Raw genomic sequence first — 23,543 nt, 5'->3', positions numbered from 1 at the left:
CCCAAAGACACACAAACTGAAAACTGAAAACATTTAAAGGATTCATTCAGCTGGGATTCAGTCGGCACTGAGAAGAATATAAAGTCATGATCTCTCCTGAATGCTGCGGAACTATGAACACTCTCTCTAACCACAGAGTCAACTCTAATCGAGATTACTGTAACCCTGATATGAGGTCGAGCTGTCTTTATAGTCTGTTATCTTCCCTCAAGGACATTAACTCTGCACGTACCCCCTGCTGAAGCATGGCTTTTATCTCCCTGATCTATACTAATCTTTGAACAGGCTTAGATGGGCTGAACAGTTTGTTCTGCAGTTACACTTCTGGATGTGTAACAACGGCAGGACATTCATTCTCATGATCCGTACAATTAAAAATTGACTGACCTAGTTTGACCTGGGATTAAAGCACCATCTTCCTCCTTTGTCACAAAAAAAAAAAAATGCAACAGACAGGATTTCATTAACCGATTTTCATTAACATCTTCCAACATAAAAGTAAAAATCCCTCCTCTTTTATTCCTTCTCCCAAACTAAAGAGTCAAAATTTAAAATGGTCTGGAGAGCTGAGAGGTCTCTCAGGTTTGTTAGGAGCAGACAGAGGTGAGTATACAGCTTCTGAAACATGTTTTGTACAATATATCATTGATTATAATGTATAATAGGTTACTAGTTATATGTTCTGCTCACTTTTTGCATTTGATTGGATGCTACATCATTTTTATTTTTTATTTTTTTTATCTGCACTTGTGAATGTGGTACTAAAAACAGTTTAGTTTACTTCTTGTTTAAATTTCAGTGAGGTTCACTTTTACTTCAACCCTTTTTTCTTATATTTTGGATATATTAGAACATATATATATATATAATGAAATATATTACAGTGACAAATATGGCAGATGAGGGTGTCTGATTTGGCTATCAACAAACATGTTATCAATCATACGATCAAGCTTAATATTACACTTCACTTAGAGTTAAGTCACTTGATAAATCTGATTTCAGACTCAGTGAAAACTTTTTGTCTCTTGGCACTTTCAAGCATTCTGAAGTAAAATGATTAGAGGTTTAGTAACTCTGGGCCTTGGAATAAAATGGCTACAGAGAGGAGTGAGTGAGATGCTTTAGACATAAATATTACTCAGAAACTGCAGGAAAGAAGGTAGTAAACATTTTGAAAGGGGCTTTAGTATCATGTATTGAAATGTGAAGAATGAATTGGCAGCTTTGAGAAGAGCAGGAACTCTTCTGAAGAAAACAAGAATTCAAGGAGTTGGAGAAGTTTCTACAGAAAGCCAACAAAAATCCCTGTTTAGTTTAGTGAAGAAACAAAGGAGGGGCTGGAGGAGATAACAAGAAAAAGTGCCTCCACATATCCCACCAACTGGAGCGACAGAACACCAGATGGATGTCACTGATCGCTGCTTTTCTGGCTCCTCAGAGCACACAAACATGATTTGGCACCAGATGCAGTCAGTCACCCGGGGGTAGGCAGATCTCTGTGTGGTATTTTGGGAATCTGCTAATGCATTTGGCCCACTGTCACATAACTTAAGATGGGAAGCTTTGGGGTTTTTGAAAAATCCTTTGAAGACATATCAAATGTCATGGGAGGGTTAGGTGCATGACGCATATGAAAGAAAGAATCTCACTGAACTGGTTTAGGTGGTGAGGAGTGTATGAAGTTGTATTGATAAGGGCCCAATGACTTTACTGTTACACCCGTCTCTCTTTTTATTTTGGATGTTATCTGTATATTTTCAGGTAAATCCCATTATCTTGATTTTGCTGATTGTGGCTTCAGTTTAATCTGTTACTTGATTGCAGAATTTTTATAATACATGATGATAAGCAGCTAAGCACGACTTAACTGTAATATTGAGGGCTGGGTATAACACACCGGGAAGTTAGGCCAGCTGTGGCCTTGATCAATTCCAAATTGGTCTGTTATAATTGATAACTACGTGTACTTTCTCCTGTTTTCTTCTGCCCATATTCACCTTTCTGTACCTGAACTAAACACAAATGAAAAACCTACAGCAGCAGGGACTGATCTTAATGTATGTGTGTATTTTTATATTTTAAAAAAATCCTCAAGATTTAGTGCGTGAATGTAACAAGCTACATTTTCATTTCATTTTTGTACCACTTTATACTTCTACTCCACTGTATTTGGCAGGGAAATATTGGAAACTAGTAATAAGTAAGTATTAAAAGTATACTGGTACTTTTACGTACTTTAGAATGCATTTTACACTGTGGCATTGGTACTTTTACATAAGTAAAGTATTTGAATAATCTTCCCAAAAAATGTCAACATCCCAAACTCTCTCTTGTCTGTAGGAAGGCTCCTAGCTAAAGCTCTATTACAGGATGTCTTGTCTCTAGCCGACCATTTGCACATCATTGGTTTTCATCATTTAAAAAAAAAAAAAAAAAAATTTTAAGCAGCACAAAGGACTATCTGGGTTATCTGAGTCCACTATATGTGTATCATACTTCATGGGTCCACTTCTAGTATGCTCTGCTGCCCCCCTGTGGTCATTACTCAGAGCTGCATCAAGCTGCCAGAGCTATGTGGGCAACACTGGGAAGACTTAGCATTCAAAATAAAAGCATAGACTTTGTAGGGCTGGATATTCCACCAAAGAGCTTTATTGGCAAGACAATATTCATATACATTACCAAAGCACAGTATCAATACTGACAGAATTTAACATGACACTCAGAACGTTGTTACAGTAAGGAAAAGTCTACTTAATTTGATAAATCACAAATTTGTCAGAAGTTGTCTAAAGTAGTCCACAGCATCAGTTGTGACAGATCCTCCATCCACCATCTTGTGACATTGGTCTTGTAAAGGTACATTGTATCTGATCAAATTGCTTTTTCTATGTGTCAAGCAATTAAACCACAGAAAACTTGTGGAAGATTATTACACCATCATGGGAGTACTGTAAGGCTGCAAGTATTACTTTAATTTATTACTATTATTATTGATTGATTGATTGATTGATTGATTGATTGATTGATTGATTGATTGATTGATTGATTGATTGAAACATATCAGGGAGTAGTGAAAACCAACATATTAACTTTTCTACTATCATAGAAAACAGGGGAAACTGCCAAATTGTCTCCTTTTTTAATTTTTTGTTCTGTGGGAATTTATTTTGAAAGTCCTGAGCGGAAGACGTCGTTCTCATCTCTTCGTACTGCATCAACTGCTCTGCCCTGAGTTTGACAACAACAATAACAGAGGAAAGGCGACTTTGTTTTATTAAACGATAATAAAGAAAAAACGGCGAATAAAGACACGCCGGCGGGATATATCTGCGTTTCTTTTAAAGCCCTTCAACTTCAGCCAACGGTAAGTAAGAAAAATAGACTCGGTTTAACCGTTATTTGGCCCATGAACGTTAGCTGTTATCCGCTCAGTGTTTCTGACAAGCGGTCGAGTGAGATTGTAGGCATTATTTTGATTTTATGTTTTTTATAAAAAAAACCTACAGCTGTGCTCGTTTATAACAGGAAGCTAAAGCAGTGATTTTGTCGTGTATTTTTCTAACGTTGTTTACATACCAGGCCTAATGATGCCTTCAGGTGAATCCTACAGATTCCAAAATCAGAGTGTGGCAGTCGTAAATATTTCATTTGCAGCGAGTAAGTACAAAACGAACCTTTCAGTTTATAAATCAAACTGTAATTGTGGTTATTAGGACTGCAACTAACGATTATTTCACTATCGATTAATTTGGTGACAGTCCAAAACACAAGATACTCAATTTACACTCATATAAAACAGAAGAAAAGCAGCAAATCCTGACATTGGAGAAGCTAGAGCCAGGAAATATAATTTTTGATAAATAACATAAACATTTAATCAGTTATCAACAGAGCTGATGATTCATTTTCTGTTGACTGTATGATCTATTAATTGACTAGCCTGATTGATTCAACCCTAATGTTAAATTCTGATGCAGAGTCACGAATAATGCAGAGTCATCCAACATAACACCTAGCCTTAGTTAGGTGTTAATAGTGTGCCAAAACACAAAAGACAGTACATCACAGACAGACATTGTCTCTCACATTTTTTCCATCATGACTCAACCCTAAAATGTCAAACCTGAATAACATCCTCTATCATGGAATACAGTTTTATATCATGATGTCCAATGTGATACTATAAACCTTATGGGAAACTGATTTGAGATTTTGTTAGTGAATAAAATGACCAGCCTGCTATGTCTTTGGCAAATCCAGCGAATTGAATAACTTACAAGTCACATTATAAACATGATTTTTTTTTTTTTTTTTATTCAATACTGCCATAAATCAGACCTGCTTATTGATTTGCAACCTTACCCAGAATGGTCGAATACAACCAGAGATATTAAAGTGATTTCTGCAACATTGTAAACAGGACAGCAAAATCTTATAGTATATTGCATATAGTATATGGGCACATCAGTAATAGAAAACTCTTTCATTTCATTCACTTTTATTTTCCTTGTTGCCTTTACTTGGTTGGGCCTTGAATTGTATGTGTAAGTTGCATCATCTAACAGGGCTGCTTCCTTCACTGTAGGTTGTTCTTACCTGCTGGGCAGCGAAATGGGGCGCATCTTCTTGGATCACATTGGTGGGACTCGCCTCTTCTCCTGCGCCAACTGTGACACCATCCTGACCAACCGAGCTGAGCTCATCTCCACGCGCTTCACTGGAGCCACCGGCCGAGCTTTCCTATTCAACAAGGTTACTAAACATCACTTCTTTCACATGATGGAAACTTGTCGTCATGGATAACAGCTGTGTTGCACTTGTTAGTTTTATTGATTGGACCTCACAATGAACACATGGACAATAACCAATCACCCAGAATCAGGGAGTTATTTACATTATAGTCCTTGTTGTATTAAAACTGTGACATATAGAAATTTAGCTCATGTGATATAACGAAGGAGGTTATTCTACATAATGATCAATTCCTCATTATCAGATTATAAGATATTTTTAATTTGATGTTCTATGCCATCAGATATTTAATAGACAGCTAATTTCCAGGAGTAATACAAACACAAACAAGTACAAAATACTCCTTATTAACAATTGATTTTATCATTACAATTGTCCAAATTTTTTTGAACTAATACAAGAAATATGAACCAATCCCAATTTTATAAAACAATGCAACAAACTTTTAATAGTGATGTGGTTTTAAATTTTAAATTTGTTTTTTTTTTTCTGTTTTATATTATTGTATTATCTTTGGATTATGAGACAAAAAATGTTTCACAATTATATTGTAATTTCTGAACTATTTTTCAATTAATTTTGAAAAGTAATTGTTAGTTACAGCCCTAAACGTCACTTAAATTCATTAACTTTGCAACTACATCTGGTCCACACATATCAGACTGTGAAATGTTTTTCATATTTTGACTTTATTTGCTTGAAATTGTTTGAAAAACGTAAAGCTTCCACATAGAAAGATTGAAACGTTAAAGTGAGAGTTGTCCGATTGCTGCCCTCCAGGTTGTGAATCTGCAACACAGTGAGGTCCAAGACAGAGTCATGCTGACAGGAAGACACATGGTGCGGGATGTCAGCTGCAAGAACTGCAACAGCAAGCTGGGCTGGATGTATGAGTTCGCCACCGAGGAAAGCCAGCGCTACAAGGAGGGCCGTGTCATCCTGGAGAGGGCGCTGGTGAGGGAGAGTGAGGGCTTTGAGCATGTTCCCTCTGAGAACTCCTGAGTTCACTTCTGTTGCAGTTGCGATGCTCATCCCATGCATACTACAGCTTTTCCTCCAGCAGCAGTGCATGGACATGCATAGACAGTGTGCCATTTGTGAATAGAGTTACACCAAAATAATATCACAGGCTGGCTGTTTGTGGGAAATTTAAACAAGAAGTGACACATTTTATCCTAGGAAGGGAAATATCATCGCTTCTCTACCCATTTAAAACCACCTGCATTTTCCATATCTGCCCAATAGGCTGTGATGTTCGTAAAATGTGTTGGTGGGGTGGAATTTTGGCCGCTGTCAGAGGGAGAGGATTCGCTCCTGTGGCCCTACAAGAAGCTCAGACAGATAGATTATTATGCACGGTTTGAATAGCCAATGACAGCATTGATGAATGCTGACGCCGAAGAGAAGATTGTTGGGTGTGATTTAATGAAATGAGATCTGTTTGGTCAAAGAGTTAGTCACCAAGCAGTATGCTGGAATACATTCCTTTTCTGGCAAGTGTTCAGTGTAATATGCAGGAAATGTTTTATTTCAAATATGTATTAAGTTACTTTATTTAAACATCAGCTGTACCAGAATAAAAGAATGGACACTTGGAGAACCTGTTTATTGGTTTTTTTGTCAAAAATAAACAAACTCAAACGATATTAATTTAGTGAATCAGTGTTTTGTCATATGACTGTCCATATTTAGATTTTCATATTGTATCTTTGAACACTCACAAAACATTATTTTTTATCAACTATTTTTATTCATTTATTGTCGTATTTTTTAGTGATGGCAATGTGATGTGATACATTTCAAAATGATCTTACTTACATAAAATTCAGACTTAGAATTAGTGATTAGATGTAATCAATACCTCTGTGACAAACAATTATCTAACAACAACAAAAAAAAAGGTTGAAAGCCCCTCATCCCCTAAAAAACTAGTAAGTACCTTGAGTAAAGATTTTTTGTTAAACTTATCATTTCAAAGGTTACAAATTAACTTTTTAACAAGGACACTTTTACTTATTATAAGACACAGTACTTATTATAAGACTGTTCCTATGGATTTCATCATAGCTTCAAGATATTTGTTTCTGATCACTGACAGCCACTCTGACAAGCTGGAGAAATCATTGCCCCATTTGAGCTAAGTGATTCAGTCAAACAGGGTTCCTGTCAAAAGCTTTGGGGGAAAATTTAAAAATAGTATTTTTACCTATGATTAAATAGCAGGTTTCGTGACAGATGTGTGGTGGCCCTAGGGATCAAAACACAACAACATTTCACAAAACACAACAATATTTCAGAAAACACAATATTTCAGAGGGTGGGACCTTTTTATATACATTATATGGGTGAGGCAACACTCCTTTTTTGTGCCTACTGCTGCTATACATATGCTTTGTGCCTTTAGGTTTCTAAAGTTGTATTATGCTACTTCTATGTTGCAACAGAACTTAATTCTGCAAATAAATGTGATAAAAGTGAAGTTTTTTTTCTTGTATTATCAAATACAATAACATAGCAATTCTTTCTCAGTGTATAGTAAGCAGAGTATAAAATAAAGACCTGAAAACTGTGATGGAAAAATAATGTAAAACATTGTAAAAACTCACAGTGAAAGCTTCATGCACTAAAAGTATGTATAGAAAAACAGAGGTGAAATAAAAACAATACAAATATGATGAAATTTCAGATTGCACAGACTTTCTTAAATGTGTTATAAATTCTTTAATACTTATTACCCTAATAAACACTACAGATGCACATTGATTGAATTCGTTGTACAGGTGTGACTATGGATGTATTAGAAGTGGATGTGGGGCCATGGATGCTGCACCTGTACGGGGCCCAGATTTTTGTGCTAAGACACTGAACTGACTAGTGGCGATGTCACAATAGCAAATCGACGGCATTTGGGGGTACTAAAAGCAAACCTACTCTTCGATCTCGTCGACTCCTGCTGCATTGTGGGAAATGGAGGCTGTATAATGCCAGGCAGGAAGCTCCAATTCAGACTCATTTGTTGATGTGTTTCAGGTCCGACAACATTTCTCAGTCATCACTGTTTATGGCATATAGCGTGAGCAGGATAACATACTTTCTTGTCACTCGGACGGACACAAACCGGAGCAACAATGGCCGGCGGTGAGTATTACCAGTAGCCACAAGCTAGTATGATAGGCTAACGTTAGCTGCCGGTTAGATAGCTAATGTTAGCTAACTGGCAGAAAACAAACCTGGGCTAAATTAAACAACTAGTCACGTGTCAGTTAAATGCTTTGAATTAACGTAGATATAACACTTGTTGTGACAGTTAAATATCTAATAATGTCACCTATTGCCGATGTAGCCTTATGCGTGTAAGGTAATGGCCGTTTATCTGACAATTTCAAGTTACTGTTGTGTCTTCCGCAGAAAACGTGAGTGTGATCTTCAAGTTGTACTGCCTGACAGTGATGACTCTGGTGGCAGCTACATACACAGTGGCGCTGCGGTACACAAGGACTATCTCATCTGGAGACCTGTACTTCTCCACAACTGCAGTGTGCATCACCGAGGTCATTAAATTAATACTGAGCCTGGGGATGCTGACAAAGTAAGTGTTCATCAGTAACCGTTACTCTGAATTTGGTGAAAAGGTTTTTGTAATCCCCTGTAAGTGAGAAACTGACCAAGTTTGTTGACACAGAATGTATTATTAGAGGAAGCCACAGAGAGGGACGGTGTGGGAGGCAACTACTGTATTTATTATCTTCATTATTAATTAACCTGCCAGTTATTGTCTTGGTTTATCTATTAATCATTTGGTGTATGAAATGTCAGAAACCAATGCCTACTACAAATTACTTGTTTTGTTTAACTAACAGACCAGACTCTTAGTTAATTATGCCCTAAAACAAAGACAATTAGCAAATCCTCAGGATTATGAAATTTAATCTCTAGAAGGACAAGGTTTGCTTATACTTAAACCTTTTAACCAATCAAACTTTATGAAAATACACATTCGTTCATTCATTCATATTTTTATAGCTCAGTGCACTCCAAAGGGCCTGACAGTGACTGATAAGCCAACAGTAAAACAATACAATTATAAAAAGTATAAAAGTTGTAGCCTAATGCACATTAATAAAACAAAAAATGGGTGTAGTTATGTGAGATTATGTAAGATTTAAAATCAAGTAATGGCTTTAAAACATGCATCATTATTCAGGTTCTAAGTTACATATTTGCAGACATCGATAGTTTCAGCTACTCTCAGATATTTGGGAATGCTGCCCCAGCATAAGAACTAAGAGCAGCCTCAGATGTTTTTGTTATGCACTTTGGAACAGTTAAAAAATTGGGTCATACGTGCTTTAAACATGTCGATTTTAGATGGAAATTCAAGTGATTCACCAATTTCCATAAGCAGAATTAATATTAATATTTAAGTCATTCATCTTATGTATCAACACTTCTTCATCAGTTTGTTTTTATCTCTTCTCCCCCAGAGAAACGGGAAGCCTCAACAGACTGAAGAACGCCATCGTGGAACATGTGTTCCTCAGCCCAAAAGAGCTGCTGAAGCTGAGCGTTCCCTCTGTAGTGTATGCAGTTCAGAATAACATGGCCTTTCTTGCCTTGAGTAACCTTGATGCAGCTGTTTATCAGGTATGGACTTGTTGTATCTGTGCTGCACCCACAGACTGTAATAATGGAGACTGTAAATAGCTACAATGAGACAAATAAATACTAGCTCTAACACTGATTAATATTTTCATTATCAGATAAACTGCTGATTGTTTTCTCAATTGTTTAGTCTTTAGAATTTAAGAAAATAGTGAAAATTGTCCATCATAGTTTCCCTATGTGACATCTTCAGATGACTTGTTTTGACAGACAGACAGACAGACAGACAGACAGACAGACACTTTATTTATACCCTTGGGTAAATTCATTCAAACAGTCCAAAAACCAAAGAGATTCCATTTACAATTAAAGAAAGCTGCAAATCCTTACATTGGAGAAGCTGAAACCAGAGAGTATTTGAAGTTTTTACTTAAAAAACTAGAGTGCTTTCAGTAGAGTACATACTTGCACCAAGGTTAAACAGTCCTCCACACGTCTGTCAGATCCAGTTTATTATCTGTGTTATCTGGAGCTGTAACGTTGTGAAGCAGGAATGCTCAGCCCACCTTCTTTAAGCATCAATAGCTGTTGGATTTGACTTGTTTTTCCTGTTTAGGTCACCTACCAACTGAAGATCCCATGCACAGCTTTGTGTACTGTCCTCATGCTGAGCCGCTCTCTCAGCCGCCTGCAGTGGTTCTCTGTCTTCATGCTCTGCGGAGGCGTTACACTTGTACAATGGAAGCCTGCAGAGGTCACTAAAGTCCAGGTAGGCATGAGACAAGTTACAATTTAAACGTTAGAACAATCCTGGTGACTACCAATATCATGGATTTGGCTTTTTATTACCTGTATCTCCTCAAGCTACAGATGGAATTTACCATATGTCTGGTGGCTAATGTCATTTCTTTTTTCCCCAGATTGAGCAAAATCCTGCTCTTGGCTTCATCGCCGTTGCTATTGCTGTTCTTTGCTCTGGATTTGCAGGTAAAATTGACCCTGGATTCTGTTTAAACAATTGGTAGTGACATTACCTCTTTGTCTTATGTTGATTTAGCTACCACAGGTACTTTCAGTAATGAATACACACTGTGGCAAAGGTTTCACCAACCATTTAAACACATGATGATATGAAACTAATACCAACTGATTTCACTTCTTATCACAAGCTGCTACAAGTAAACAAGGATTTTATTAGCTTTGCTGTTCTTGTGGAGGCGTTTTTTAACATACGCATCAAAATATATTTGTAAATATTTATTTGCACCTAACATTTTGTGTCTACATTGTGATTAAGGTGTGTACTTTGAAAAGGTACTGAAGAGCTCAGATACATCTCTGTGGGTGAGGAATATACAGATGTACCTGTCGGGCATTGTGGTCACACTGATCGGTGTTTGCGTGACCGATGGTGAAAAAATCCTGGAAAAAGGCTTCTTTTTTGGTTATACACCCTGGGTGTGCTTTGTAGTATGTAAGTACTACAAAACCTAAGGTTTTGTTTGTTTTGTTTTCTATTTGATGTCATTTTTTTCACAATATTTCAGCTGACATTGTTCTTTGTGCTGCCAGTCCTGGCCAGTGTGGGAGGTCTGTACACATCGGTGGTGGTGAAGTACACAGACAACATCATGAAGGGTTTCTCTGCTGCAGCTGCCATTGTTCTCTCAACTGTGGCGTCTGTCATTTTGTTCGGACTACAGATAAGTAAGTTTTTCATAACCACATTGGTGGTGTACGGATGACAGAGAAATATGTATTTCTTTATTGTTTTTGCATTCCAGCTCACTCATGAGGGGGAGGGTGTGTTTTGTGTATGTGGTGTTGTGGCTCATGACTTGTCTGTTTGCATATTTTGAATATAAGAACCACTTTTTTGATAAAAAGTTTATTTAAACAATCAGAAACACACAAGGTTTTGGAAAATAGCATTATCATTGCTTTTTGTGCTTCACTATAATATTAACATTTACTCTATTTTTTGAAGAGCTAACCATTATACTCTTTTATTGATACTCATGTTCAGAAGCATAGGACAATAGATTATTTTATAAAAAAATAACATCTTTTTTTGTGTCAAAAAGTTAAAAGAAATTGTTAATTTACTTTTTTTTTTTTCAAAACTGATTCCACAACTGTTCATATACACATATATAAGAATGTAAATGTCTCATTTTGCTTTTTCCCCCTTTTGTGCAGCAATCACATTTGCCTCTGGTGCCATCCTAGTGTGTATCTCCATCTATCTATATGGACTTCCAAAGCAAGACACATCCAAGCTGAGCCGGCAAGACACAGACAAGGAACTCAAACAGAAACTGATCACTGTGTGAGTCGCTGCCTGCAACAGAGAAACGTCTTGAACCAGGTGTGTCTTTAGGGTTTACTGGGGATGTAAAAGAGCTCCCGCCCTGGGGGGATTAGGGAGCCAATCTGGTTATATTTCAAATGAACACTCAGTTGGGCTGGTTCTGTGTCCAGTTTATCACATAGACGACAGCTTTTGTTACATCTCAGTGTAGGTCTAATCTGTCAATCCAGCCCACATCCAACCACATGGGACTGGTGAGAGTACTATGAATTTTTTAAATGATTGAATGAAAGTTTTTTATTTTTGTTCAATCAGTAATTACTGATTGACTGTGCAATGTGAGTGTCTTATGTCCATATCACATAGTGCTGAATGTGCCCAAATCACAGAACATATTATAAAGAAGGCTGACGACCGATAGCACATGTGAATATATTTAAAATATTTCTTGAGTGTCTTTTATTTGTATCACATCTGTGTCGGATTCTGCTTTAAAAGTCAATTTAAAGCTTTTATTAAAACTGAATGGAGATGTACTACCAAGCGACAGTCAGTATTTCTGAATTTTCAGAATACACACAATCCTAACGATGGTTTTGAACAGTCGTTCATTAAACCTTTCCCTAAAATAGCGACTGTCGAATCATAGTTCAGCAAGTGTAAATAGGTACAGGAGGTCTGTCAAGTTTCAGATTTTTCCACATGCTAAAGCGATGTTTATGGGGCGGTAGTGTTAGTGATACTTGTTATTCAAAGTCTGTTTTTTAGCTTTTCCAAAACAAAATCATTAGAATGACAATGGATTAAATGTAAATTAATAGGGTTTGTTTGCTCTTATGCAGTGGTGGAAAGTAACTAAGTACAGTTACTTAAGTGCTGTACATTAGTACAGTTTTGAGGTGCTTGTACTTAACTCACTTCCATCTGCAGCCACTTAACACGTCTACTCCACTACAATTCCATGGCACTTCATTCATTTGATAATTTTATTAATTACCCTGAAGATTGAGAATAGAAGAATAATTCAAAATATAATCAACAAATTACAATGTTTACAAGTTACCCCACAGTATATAGATATTTAAAACAATGCCCACTTTTACCAGCTGCAACATTTACCTAATGTACACATTAACAATTATAATCCATTATTGTGATAGATCAACTGTTAATTTTTAGGACATGCAGCTTTAACCTCAGTCTTTGAGTGTCATCATTTTAAAAATAGTCAGAAAGAAACATTAAAGATTTAATCTGATAAGTGCTTTCAATTTACTCGTGGGGCTAACGTTAGTTTAATTAGCTGGCTACCAACAGTAAATATAGTAAGTGGCAGTTTTCATTTAAGCCAGCAAAATTCACGGTCACCAGCAAGTAATGAGAAGCCAACTTTTGTCTATCTCAGTCTGAAATCAAGGTCCCATTGAGTCGAAAGTTAAGAGGTTCGAGTGCTAAAAAAGCTTGACAGCCATAGCAACAGTAACCATGGGGGCAAGGCTTATTGAACGTTCGGTCATCATAGTCTAGGCTCCTCTCTGTAACTAAGTATGTCAGACTGTAGCAACAAAAGGTCCATCTCACAGCTGTTCTTAAACTTAACATCTTCTCACACGATCTTCCTCAGCAGAAGGTTGTTTGCTCAGTTGTGTGGTAATTAAAAGGTACAGATTATTTATTTTTTCTGAGCATTTTAAGGGACTACTTGTCTACTGTTGACTATAAAGAAATAAACGTTCTGTCTCCACTTTTAAGTCGTTTATTTGGGAGGCATGGATTTCCAGTTTCTGATGACATACCTTTTGTTCTTTTGTAGGTTCAGCACACTGTCATTGAGCTACTTTGGGCAAATAAATGTTTTACACTGAGAACATACAGGGAGTTTTGAGCATTGTATCGTTTAGTGGTTGTTCTCCATACTCTTTTTGCACAGCATTGTGGACATTCCACCTATTTAAAATCCGCATATTACTGACATAACCTTTATCTGTGATCTTGAATACATTGACATTTCATTTTGTTCCCATTGTTTATAGTAAACTGGTCCTGTTAAAAAAAAAAAAGCTTTCAGTACATTTTCGGAAACTTATCTGTACCAGTCTGACCATGGCAACACGCGAGGCATTGTTATCAAATTACCCACTGGCATTCAAGTGAACCGTTAATCAAACATGAGGATAGAGTTGAGTTACATCACTCAGGTCTGTTGTTTTCAGATGTCTAAAACAATAGTAGGACGTTCAATTAAGGAAGATTATTTTTTATTTTTTTTTTTTAAATGTAAGGCTCCTTATTTACAATTATTAAAAAAAAAAAAAAAAAATTATTAACAATAACTATATTGGTATCTGCAGCAGTGAAATAACACTAAGATCACATTTTATCAACCGGTGTGATGCCGAGGATCCTCATCCCGTTGGCCAGGACTGAGCAGGCTCTACTGAACAGTCGTAACCTTGCCTGTTGACATTTAGCAAATGAGATAATTCATTATTTTGAAAAAAAAAAAAAAAACACACATTTTCAAATTGAAAACTAACAATTTTACTAACCTTATTAACAATGTCTTAAACTGTAAAAACGTAGTGAAATTGTAACCTGTGACCATCTGTAAACACAAATGTCGCCAGCAAATTCCATGAGCTGACCTCAACTACAAAATTAAAATCTTGGCTATTCTCATGTTAGTGTGTTCTCTGCATGCCGGTGTGTGTACTATGTATGCTTGGCCAAACATGGGGGTGTTTTTTTCTTTCTACCTGTGCCACATCCCGAGGGCTTCCTTTCACCGGCAGCTGTCTGTGTGCCGAGGCAATCAGGTGGCTGAAGAGAGTGAGTACAGAGTTAAATTACCACCTCTATAAACACTTTCTGTAATGTACCAGGTGAACACTGTGCAATACATTCCCTCCGAACAAACATCCTGTTCCTTACCACAACTTCAATAAAAAGTTGACCAGGTGTTTGGGTTGCAGATCCTGGGCTGACTGGTACAACACTTCATCATAGCTGCAAACAAATTAAGTGGAGACCATGTTTTTTGTTGGATGAGAAGCAAATATTGATACAACACTGACAAATTGGAACAGATTTTGTCTCATATTTGTCAACATGTAGAGGAATTGGAGAATGACAGGTTTTGAAAAGGAGTTTGCTTACCGAAGGAGGTGCTGCAGGATGGTGATAGTTGTCTGCTCAAGTAGAAGGGATGGATCGAATGCAGCTGCCTCTATGCCCTCATTCCTCCTTATTAAACTGCAGTAACAGTGATACAATTAAGATGCGCATTAACTATCTTTTTTGTTCTTTTAAGGTACAACACATCTGGTTATGTTATCTGGTTTTAGTACTTCATCTATAACACATGAAATTCCTGCAAGAGCAATGCAAATGATCGATGGATTAACCACTATGTCATTTTCTTATTGCAAACAAACATTTAACCAACACTGACAGAGACCTAGCAACTGAAATCAATCAGCGTAGTGTTTAAAATTAAAATATGCATAGTCTGATGTTGATGATACAAGATTGAGCAATAGTTGATAGTTACTAAGTACTGGACTGAAGTACAAACTTTACTTGATTATTTCTATTTTATACCACTTAATACATTCATCTGACAGCTATTGCTCATAATTACTTTACATATTCAAATGTTACAACCCAGCAGCTATTATATAAGTATCACATACAATATTATATATACATTCACAATTTTTCAAGTCTTAAAATAATAGTCGGGTGCCCACATGAACACTGAAGCAGGTTCTGCTTGCTGTAATCATTCCTGCTCATGAAAAGATCCCAATCTCTCAAAGTTTTAGTCTTGGTTCAAAATTGCCCCTCAATGGTACTATCCCACACACTGGGGTAACACAAAGAGGGAGTTTCATTCTAAAAGACAGTAACTTTGGATGATGTCCATTTGATTTGTCAAACTCTTCAGATAAACTTTGGAATATATTTTTGCGCTGAATCAGATTTCAGTGTGCATACGGGCACCTTGTTCTCTTACAGATATGAAAACTGTAAACCTGACAAGTACTTACTTTTAGCCCTTGACCAGTGCTATACATGTATATATAGCTATAAGATTCTAAAAGGAGTTAGTAGGACTTTTACTTTTGATACATCAGTACATTTAGCTGATAATACTAAAGTAAATTTTGAATGCAGGACCTTTACATGAAAAGAGTATTTTTATCTTGTGGTATTTCTGCTTTTAAACTAGGTAAAGAATCTTAGTACTTCTTCCATCATAGAGATTGAGGGCGGCTTACGACATCAAACTGAATTTGACAAGGAAATTAGAGCTGGTACCTTGGTCCCTAAAATAAATATGCTGAAAATATTCCTTTATGAATAGATAATGAAAATAATAATTTGCTGCTGCCCTGCTTCAGTGGCATTACAGTAAAAACAGTCACACAATCAAATCACCAAAATGGCCAATTTACAACAGAACAACAAGAATTCCTGTCATCATCATGTTTGATTATTTTCAGCAGTTAATGGACACAGACCTGCAGAGTCGAGCGTGTGTGTACTGGAGGAAGACGCCGGTGTCTCCCTGAGCCTGCAGCATCCTGTCCCAGTCAAATTTATAGTCTGAAAGCAGGGGACCTTTGAAGTCCTGAAACAAAGTCAGAGGAAAACAGCAATGATAAATAGACAAGTTTCTGTTTGTTATCACATTCTACAGACTAACATTCAACCACCTGTTTCATTTTTCAGTGAGACCGAGGTAAAGTTTAAAACCGTTACTTAGTTGTGGTCATTTACCTGAACTATTAGTGCACTGATTCCCACTTTCTCTGCTGTGTCCTCTGGGTTTTCCATTTCCTTTGTTGCTGTGGAAAGAGTGAACACTAGTGTAACTTTTATCCACAAATACAGGTCCATTATTCCCACAGTGGGTCCCTACCATCATTCATATTTTCCATTTTAAAGAGATTGGAATGGGTAAAGGTTGGGGACAACAGTCAAGCACACTCAAACATCAAGGGTTGTTTTTCACATAATTACTGTATTTTCAACTTAGTACTTCATACATACTCAGACACCAGCACAGTATGGATTTGGGCTGCAACTCACATCTCTCACTATTATAAGAAATGCTTCAGTGGAAGAAGAGCGCCATCTTCCTGTTATGAGATGCAATCAGACAATCCCACTTTGCTCTACAGCAGCAGAATTACACAGTACAATGTGACACACAGTAACTGAGTGACACTTAGTAAATTGGGTAACACTTTTTTTGTCACATACTCATTTTGTATTTCTAAGCAATATAAATAATTATATATAGACATTAAAAAAATGGTTTATAACATCCTTCAATAATTGTAAATTAATATAAGTGTTTAACGATGTATTTGTAAACAACAATAACTTCTCCTGCGGTTGGGGGTTAGGAGGCTGCTGTTTAAACAGATAATGAATGACAACATAGTAAAAAAAAAAACTGTTGTAATGATACAAAATATGTCTTCAAGGGAGATGTCGTATTTGTTGATTAATTAACACTTAAAAATAAATAAAACCATTTGTTAAATGTTTACATACCGCTTATTAAAGCTTGTAAAGGCTAAAGAGGGTGACTTAAAGAAAGTGTTCCAGAGAAAAGTCTGCCAGATGTTATCATTCCTTTAACATACTTATAAAATATCAATGTGTAAAAGTTACTACGATTACGATTTAGTGATGTTAAAATGCTTCATGTAGCCTCTTTAAATCATACAGTCATACAAATGGATTTTTGGCCCTGCCTCATGTGTGCCTTGTTGCTAAATTGCTAAATAACTGTGTGTTTGTGTATAATGTGTGTGACAGACTGTACTTTTTGATTGGCTCATGTTGTCTAACATCCTGGTCCGGGCTTCGTTCAGCACGTCCTCCAGAAACACCACCTCACCGGTCCGGGTCTTCATGCCCTGCACCAGGCCGAAGGGCACATGCTGACACCTGCAACCAGTAATTATATCCCTTACTCAAGTAAAACTAACAATACAAAAATAAAATAATACTCCATTATAAGTAAAAGTATTCAAAAGTTTACTTAAAGCAGCAAAATGTGCATAAAATATTGAAAGTAAAAGTACATATTATGCAGATACATATTTGACTTAAAGTTTCTCAAGTTAATGTGCATCTCCATTAGAGGGTGTTAAGTAAATGATATAAGACATTTTACAAAACAATATTTTTACAGCAACAAGTCATTAGTTGGTTACTATTTGGTCTCTATCAGCTTTTTAAACAACAGTTTCTATTAAATCTGTCTATGTCTATGTGTGAGTGAGTGTGTGTGTGTGTGTGTGGTATTTTTCCTGCTACCTTTCAGCCCAAGAATGACCCATACTGAGCAAGATCTGGAACAACTGGTGGAAGTGGTTCGCTTGACTTTTATCTGTCTTAAAAAGAAACAAATACAGAAACATTCAACTGATAAAGAATGTAACGATAAAGGGAGAGAGTGTGAAAGGAAACAACCTGGAAACGAGTAGTACTAGTAGTAGTTCAAGAGGAAAATCTGAATCAAGAGATGAACATATGCCACAATGTGATCTTAACTTGACAATATAACCTTTTGTGACATTAAATGCTTGTCATGAAAAACATTGCAGATTTAGCGTGCACTGCACAAACACGGAAGGCTCTTGAGTTTACAGAGGGAACATGTATTGATCTTCTGTCCTGATTTTTCATGTGGGTGCACACACAATGTTTGTCAAAACATACTCAGGAAAAAAGGGGCAATCTAGTGGTAGTAAAAAAGGTGAAGGAGTCACCTCATGTTTCGATCATTCAGCTAATGGACTGAACAACGTGCTTATACATTTGACAACTGATAGCCCATTTAAACCACCATAAAACACCAAACACCATTTAAATACATGCAATTATACTGCAATTAACAGTTGCTTTCATTATCTATTAATCTGCCAGTTTTTTTGTCATCATTGTGTCCATAAAATAAAAAATAAAAAATAAAAAAACTATCACATAAGACAAATCACCAAATCCTCATAAAACAGAGCCTGGAACTTTTGATGTAATGTTTGTGATTTTTGCTTGAAAAATTACTTCAATAATTAATAAATTATGAAAATAATTGCAGATTGACTTTCTTCTTTTTCGTTGTTGTTGAATTTGTTTTGTGCTTCATATGAAGTTCAACCAAATGTTTGTCTTTAAAGCACAGTGACAACTGAAAAGGTAAATGCAGAGGGCTCGAGTGCATCTGTGTCCTTACCACATAAATCATCTCATCAAAGTGGTACTTTTGTTTTCGGTCAATGGCTGCAGCAACATCTCTGGAATGGAGAAAATGAAGAATAGACTAATATTGCCAGGGGCCACTTCCAAAAGTGCAGTTGCGCTTGCCTGGACAACACAGTTGTGAGATTCGACATTTTGTTCCAAATTTTAATGTACTGTTCCAACTAGTACTGACCTGGTGATGTAGAGAGTTGTGCCGTCACTGCGTAGCACTGTACAGACGCTGCTCATGTCTCCATCAGGACAAAGATCCACGACACCGGTTCCTTTCCTGTCAATACAACAACTTCCATGAAATTTCCACACCTTGTTGGCTCAGGTTTGGGTGTTGGGTGCATTTAAGTTTCATCTATTACACGTCAACCTCATCTACAAAGACAGAGCTATAGTTAATCTCTTTCTGTCAACTACTGTATGAAGGTTTTTTACTGAGACATTAGGTTCACATTAGGTTCTATTCTAAAATCTACACTTTGTCTACACTCATCACATCCTGTCACATACTCAGAAGTTTTCAACAGGCCTTGGCTCTGCAGCTGCTGCACCACTTCCTGGGCTTGATCTTGGTGATCGGACTCCCCGGAGTAAACATCAAAGTGGATCCCTAACCGCTGGAAAGATCATATTTCAGTCAATGAAGTGATAATATTCTGATGATATTTTCATTTCTCTATCAAGTTTGAATTTTAGAGATTTAACTTTTGAGCATGATGCCCAGTTATCGCGCTGTGTGGCTGGTTGTACCTTGTAAACATGTTGATACTCGTGTACTGTGATCTCTCTGAACTGTTGCCATAACGACATGGCCTGGCTGTCACGCTGCTCCAGCTGTCTAAAGAAGTCTCTGGCAGCCTGCTTCATGTCCTCACTGCGCTCTGCTTCCTTGTTCACTTGAACATACACCTGCAAGACACAAACGTATGAATTGTACACAAAACACAGCCTGGTTGGAAGGCCTGTTTACAGCACTTAGACCATGTAACACTACATCAACCCAAACATTACTGAAACTGATGACAGTGGGATAGCACTTCACCTGTTATGTCATATCTGTCTTTATGCAAACTCACCTCAAACAAATGCTGTAAGGGATTCTGTTTTAATTTCTCCTGACATCCAAACTGGCCAAACCCTGCTCCAAGCAAACCTGAAATCCAAGAGGAAAAACTAGAATATCGGGGCTTTATGAGACTGGAAGACACCTGTTGAACATTTAGCACATTATTTACTCACCAAACTGCATACCCCAGTCGCCAAGGTAGTTCATTCGAATAACGTTGTTTCCGAGGGACCGCTTTAGGTTAGCAATGAAGTTACCTGGAGATGGAGTTTTTGTTTTGTTTTTTAAGTCGAGCTGACTTTACTATCAACTCAAAAACAAAACAAGTTTGCAGTATAGCCTGAGTGACCCAGGAATTTTTATATCAATTTTCTTCACACAACCCATAACATAAATAAATGTTTTTGATAAGACTTCCTTAAATTTGACAGACATTTTACAGTTGAAAAGCAAACTTGTCACTGCTCTCTGTGGTACAACTATAGAATGGCGACACTGTTTCAAAACATATCTTTGGCATTTAAGTACTTCAGTTTCTTGTCGTTTATCTGCTGACATATTCACCAATACTGATGTATGTGCAACAAGCTAACATCAGCTGATTTGTTGGCCAAGCTGATTTATAAATCAGGCTCTATTTCACAGTGCAACTTACATGCAGTTACTGAATAAATTAACTTTTCAAGCAAAACTCACCAATAAATGTAGACCGCAAGTGTCCAGCGTGGAATTTTTTGGCAATATTTGGAGAGCTGTAAGATACAGACACATCAAGTCTGTCTGTTAAAATATCTATGAGGTGAAGATGTATGGAGTGTCAAAGAAAAAAAGACACAAACACACCTGTATTCTACTAATGTTGTTCCTCTCTTGAGGGTATTAAAAAGTTCACTATTTAACCCAAATCTCTCATCCTCCTGCCCTCCAAATGGCTCCAACATTTTCTACAACAATCAAAGCAGACATATTATAATAACAGCAGAAGCAGTAAAGACTTTTTTCTACCACTGTGGGAGTGTTCACTCACAAACCTGAACAAGAAGCTTGCGATTAACTGTAAAGTAGATCACTCCACGATCAGCAGATATGTCTTCCAACACACTGTCCTGATTCAACTGAAAAATACAACATGAATTACAAATTAAGAACAATGCTTTACCTTTTTAAATTGTTTAATCAACATCAGCTTAATCTACAATAATTTACTAACCCTCAAAATAATTTATGAAGTAAAAAAATCAAACATTCTCTGGTTCCAGCTTCTCCAGTTTAAAAATTTGACACTTTTTCCAGGTTGTATCATTTGTAACTGTTGGACTTGTTGGTCAAAAAAATGTTGGACAAAACAAGACATTTGGTGATGTCACCTCAACCTCTTGGAAAACACCAAAACACTCATATGCGACTTCTGTCCAAAAAGCATGGGCATTAATTTGCTGCTGCACCAGCTTATGATGCAGGGCCATTCATCTAAAGATGTCATGTTAGATGTCATTGAGCTTTAGCTTAAGCTTCAGTCCAAACTAGGAAACACATTTATTTTTGGCCCTTGCTATGTGCATGAATGCACTGTCATGTTGAAATAAGAAAGAGTTTTACTTGGGAGCACAGTATAGTCTAAAATATTGTATACTGTAGCACTTAAATTTCCTGGAATTGGAGCTAAGGAGCGTAGTCTAATCAGGAAAAACTGTCCTAGACCAAAAGTGCACATATCAAATAATTTAAGAAAAGAAGATGAAATATTAGATGAAGTATGTGATTTTCCTGGTTAAATGCAGTTTGTGTTTAAATACATGACACAAAAAATGCATACTTTTACATACAAAATCTGTTGTTGCCTTCCTATGTGATCTATCTTACCTGAGAGGCCAAGTTCTCTGTCTGCAACTGAATGTCTCCACTGGATGGTAAAATCCCATTGGTTCGTAAAGTGCTGATGGGCAGTTTGAAGTCAGCTGTCTTCCTGAGGAGAACAAAATCAGGGAGTTTTATCTAACTGGTGTGAAGACAAACACCAGTGGAGCATCTGACTCAAAACAGAGTTTACTGTGAGCAACATAAACACACTTAACTGTTTCTTAAAAACAGAGACTGCTGACAGAGCTGGTATGAAGGCATCCTCAGACTGCTGCAGCGTCCTACCCAGCTAGACATTAAAAACACACATAAAAGTTAAAACAATAAGGACAGGTTAAAGACTGTCTTGTTTTGACTTACTCCAGGGTCAAGGCATGTTAGCATTAGCACCAGGTCTCATTTCATTTTCAAGACTTTCAGCAACATTACCTTCGCCGCAATTCTTCTTCTAAAGAAACAAGCCATGTTTCCTAAAATTGCAAACACGATATAATGATAAACTTTTTGCAAAACTATACATATCTATCCATGATCCGTTCACATTGATTTGGCTAACGTGCTTTCATATTAGCCACACCGCCTACACCGCTTCCTTTCAGCTCGTCCAATCACAAGATTTGTCTCCGGATGACGTCAACTACTAGACGAGGTTTGTTTGATTATATTCTCCGGTGCTCCCGACAGTGAGTATTCTCTGTTCGGACACTAAATTTCCTGAAACCATTACAGTCGTAACCATTTTTCCCATAATAATAAATATGCATGAATAAATAGCTGACCATTGGAGTTAATGTTGGAAAAAACATCCTCAGTTGTTGTTTATTAGGCGTTTAACAACTCAGAAACTCCGCCAAGCCGCTTCATCAGGACTATGACGTTCGGTCTGACTTAATTGACAGTTGCGTTTCCGTGGTGACAAAAGCGAAGCAAAGAAACCCTGACAACCGTCTTTACGTTTTAAAACTTACGTTGCCAAATTCTGATTGGTGCAAAGAAATTCGTGATCATACTAGTCGAACACTTCTGACGACGTTTTCAAATGTGAGCTACAAAGTGTTAAAGTAATTCCTTTTGGAGTGTGTGACAACATATATGACAAGTTAAGGATATAGGAAATAAGACAAATACTTTCACCCTGACGAGGTTTAAGGCCCTGAAAAAGCAAATGGGAAGTATATATATATATAGAAAGCCGTTCATTGAAAAAGAAAAGAAACGCAAGCCCCTGAAAGTCATGAGACACTATCTAAAAGATTTCCCTACAGCTTCAATTCAATAGTTCATTAATGTCCTCGGTATATTATCACTAGAAGAAAAAGGACCAACAATTCATATTCAATTTTCTATTTTAAATTTAAATTTTAAGTTAAATTCTGTTTACCATTTTTACAATTTTGAGCCGAGTGTTTTTTATGCTTGTCTGGGAAACTTGCTCCTGTAAAATCTAGTTGACTCTGTCCTTTTTTGTTTCACATCAAAGCCCACCTGTTGTTGGTGTCAGACTATTTCTAGTTTAGTTATAGTTTCCAAAATATTAAGTTGGTTAATTTTCTCAACATTTACACTGTTTGGGCTATTTCAAGGTCACTTGCCTGCTCTGTGGTTAAGTCAATAAAATAAAAGAGACAGCGCCAAAGGTTAACACAAAGGTCTGGGATTCATGCCAAGCAA

General features: G+C 36.9%; 3 protein-coding genes across 4 annotated transcripts; 2 read left to right on the top strand and 1 right to left on the bottom strand.

The window, feature by feature from the left end:
• The first annotated feature begins 3,218 nt into the window (after positions 1–3,218).
• LOC111240460 (protein yippee-like 5) lies at positions 3,219–6,394 on the top strand. The gene is made up of 3 exons (XM_022770482.1): positions 3,219–3,370; positions 4,592–4,758; positions 5,539–6,394. The coding sequence occupies exons 2-3, from the start codon at positions 4,618–4,620 to the stop codon at positions 5,758–5,760; spliced, it is 363 nt and encodes a 120-aa protein (XP_022626203.1). The 5' UTR covers positions 3,219–3,370; positions 4,592–4,617; the 3' UTR covers positions 5,761–6,394.
• A 1,332-nt stretch (positions 6,395–7,726) lies between these two features.
• On the top strand, positions 7,727–13,729 carry slc35a1 (solute carrier family 35 member A1). 2 transcript variants are annotated; one of them, XM_022766992.1, is made up of 9 exons: positions 7,727–7,896; positions 8,167–8,347; positions 9,243–9,402; positions 9,977–10,129; positions 10,281–10,347; positions 10,658–10,834; positions 10,933–11,067; positions 11,560–11,728; positions 13,485–13,729. In XM_022766992.1, exons 1-8 carry the CDS (start codon positions 7,887–7,889, stop codon positions 11,691–11,693), a joined length of 1,017 nt encoding a protein of 338 aa, XP_022622713.1. In that variant the 5' UTR covers positions 7,727–7,886; the 3' UTR covers positions 11,694–11,728; positions 13,485–13,729. The 2 variants fall into 2 exon arrangements, with proteins under 2 accessions (XP_022622713.1, XP_022622704.1); XM_022766983.1 differs by having other exon boundaries at positions 11,560–13,729.
• A 103-nt stretch (positions 13,730–13,832) lies between these two features.
• On the bottom strand, positions 13,833–22,436 carry rars2 (arginyl-tRNA synthetase 2, mitochondrial). The gene is made up of 20 exons (XM_022766971.1): positions 22,302–22,436; positions 22,088–22,161; positions 21,876–21,978; positions 21,044–21,127; positions 20,856–20,956; positions 20,709–20,764; positions 20,186–20,269; positions 20,023–20,099; positions 19,697–19,855; positions 19,457–19,563; positions 19,128–19,223; positions 18,927–18,987; positions 18,008–18,084; positions 17,511–17,635; positions 16,454–16,521; positions 16,195–16,304; positions 14,828–14,923; positions 14,603–14,677; positions 14,428–14,491; positions 13,833–14,128 (listed from the first exon to the last, which is right to left on the bottom strand). The coding sequence occupies exons 1-20, from the start codon at positions 22,335–22,337 to the stop codon at positions 14,042–14,044; spliced, it is 1,740 nt and encodes a 579-aa protein (XP_022622692.1). The 5' UTR covers positions 22,338–22,436; the 3' UTR covers positions 13,833–14,041.
• Positions 22,437–23,543: the final 1,107 nt, after the last annotated feature.

Source organism: Seriola dumerili, unplaced genomic scaffold (assembly GCF_002260705.1).
Source record: "Seriola dumerili isolate Sdu_G_001 unplaced genomic scaffold, Sdu_1.0 BDQW01000025.1, whole genome shotgun sequence".
NCBI classification, from domain to species: Eukaryota; Metazoa; Chordata; class Actinopteri; order Carangiformes; family Carangidae; genus Seriola; species Seriola dumerili.
This window is presented reverse-complemented; position numbering and strand designations above follow the sequence as displayed.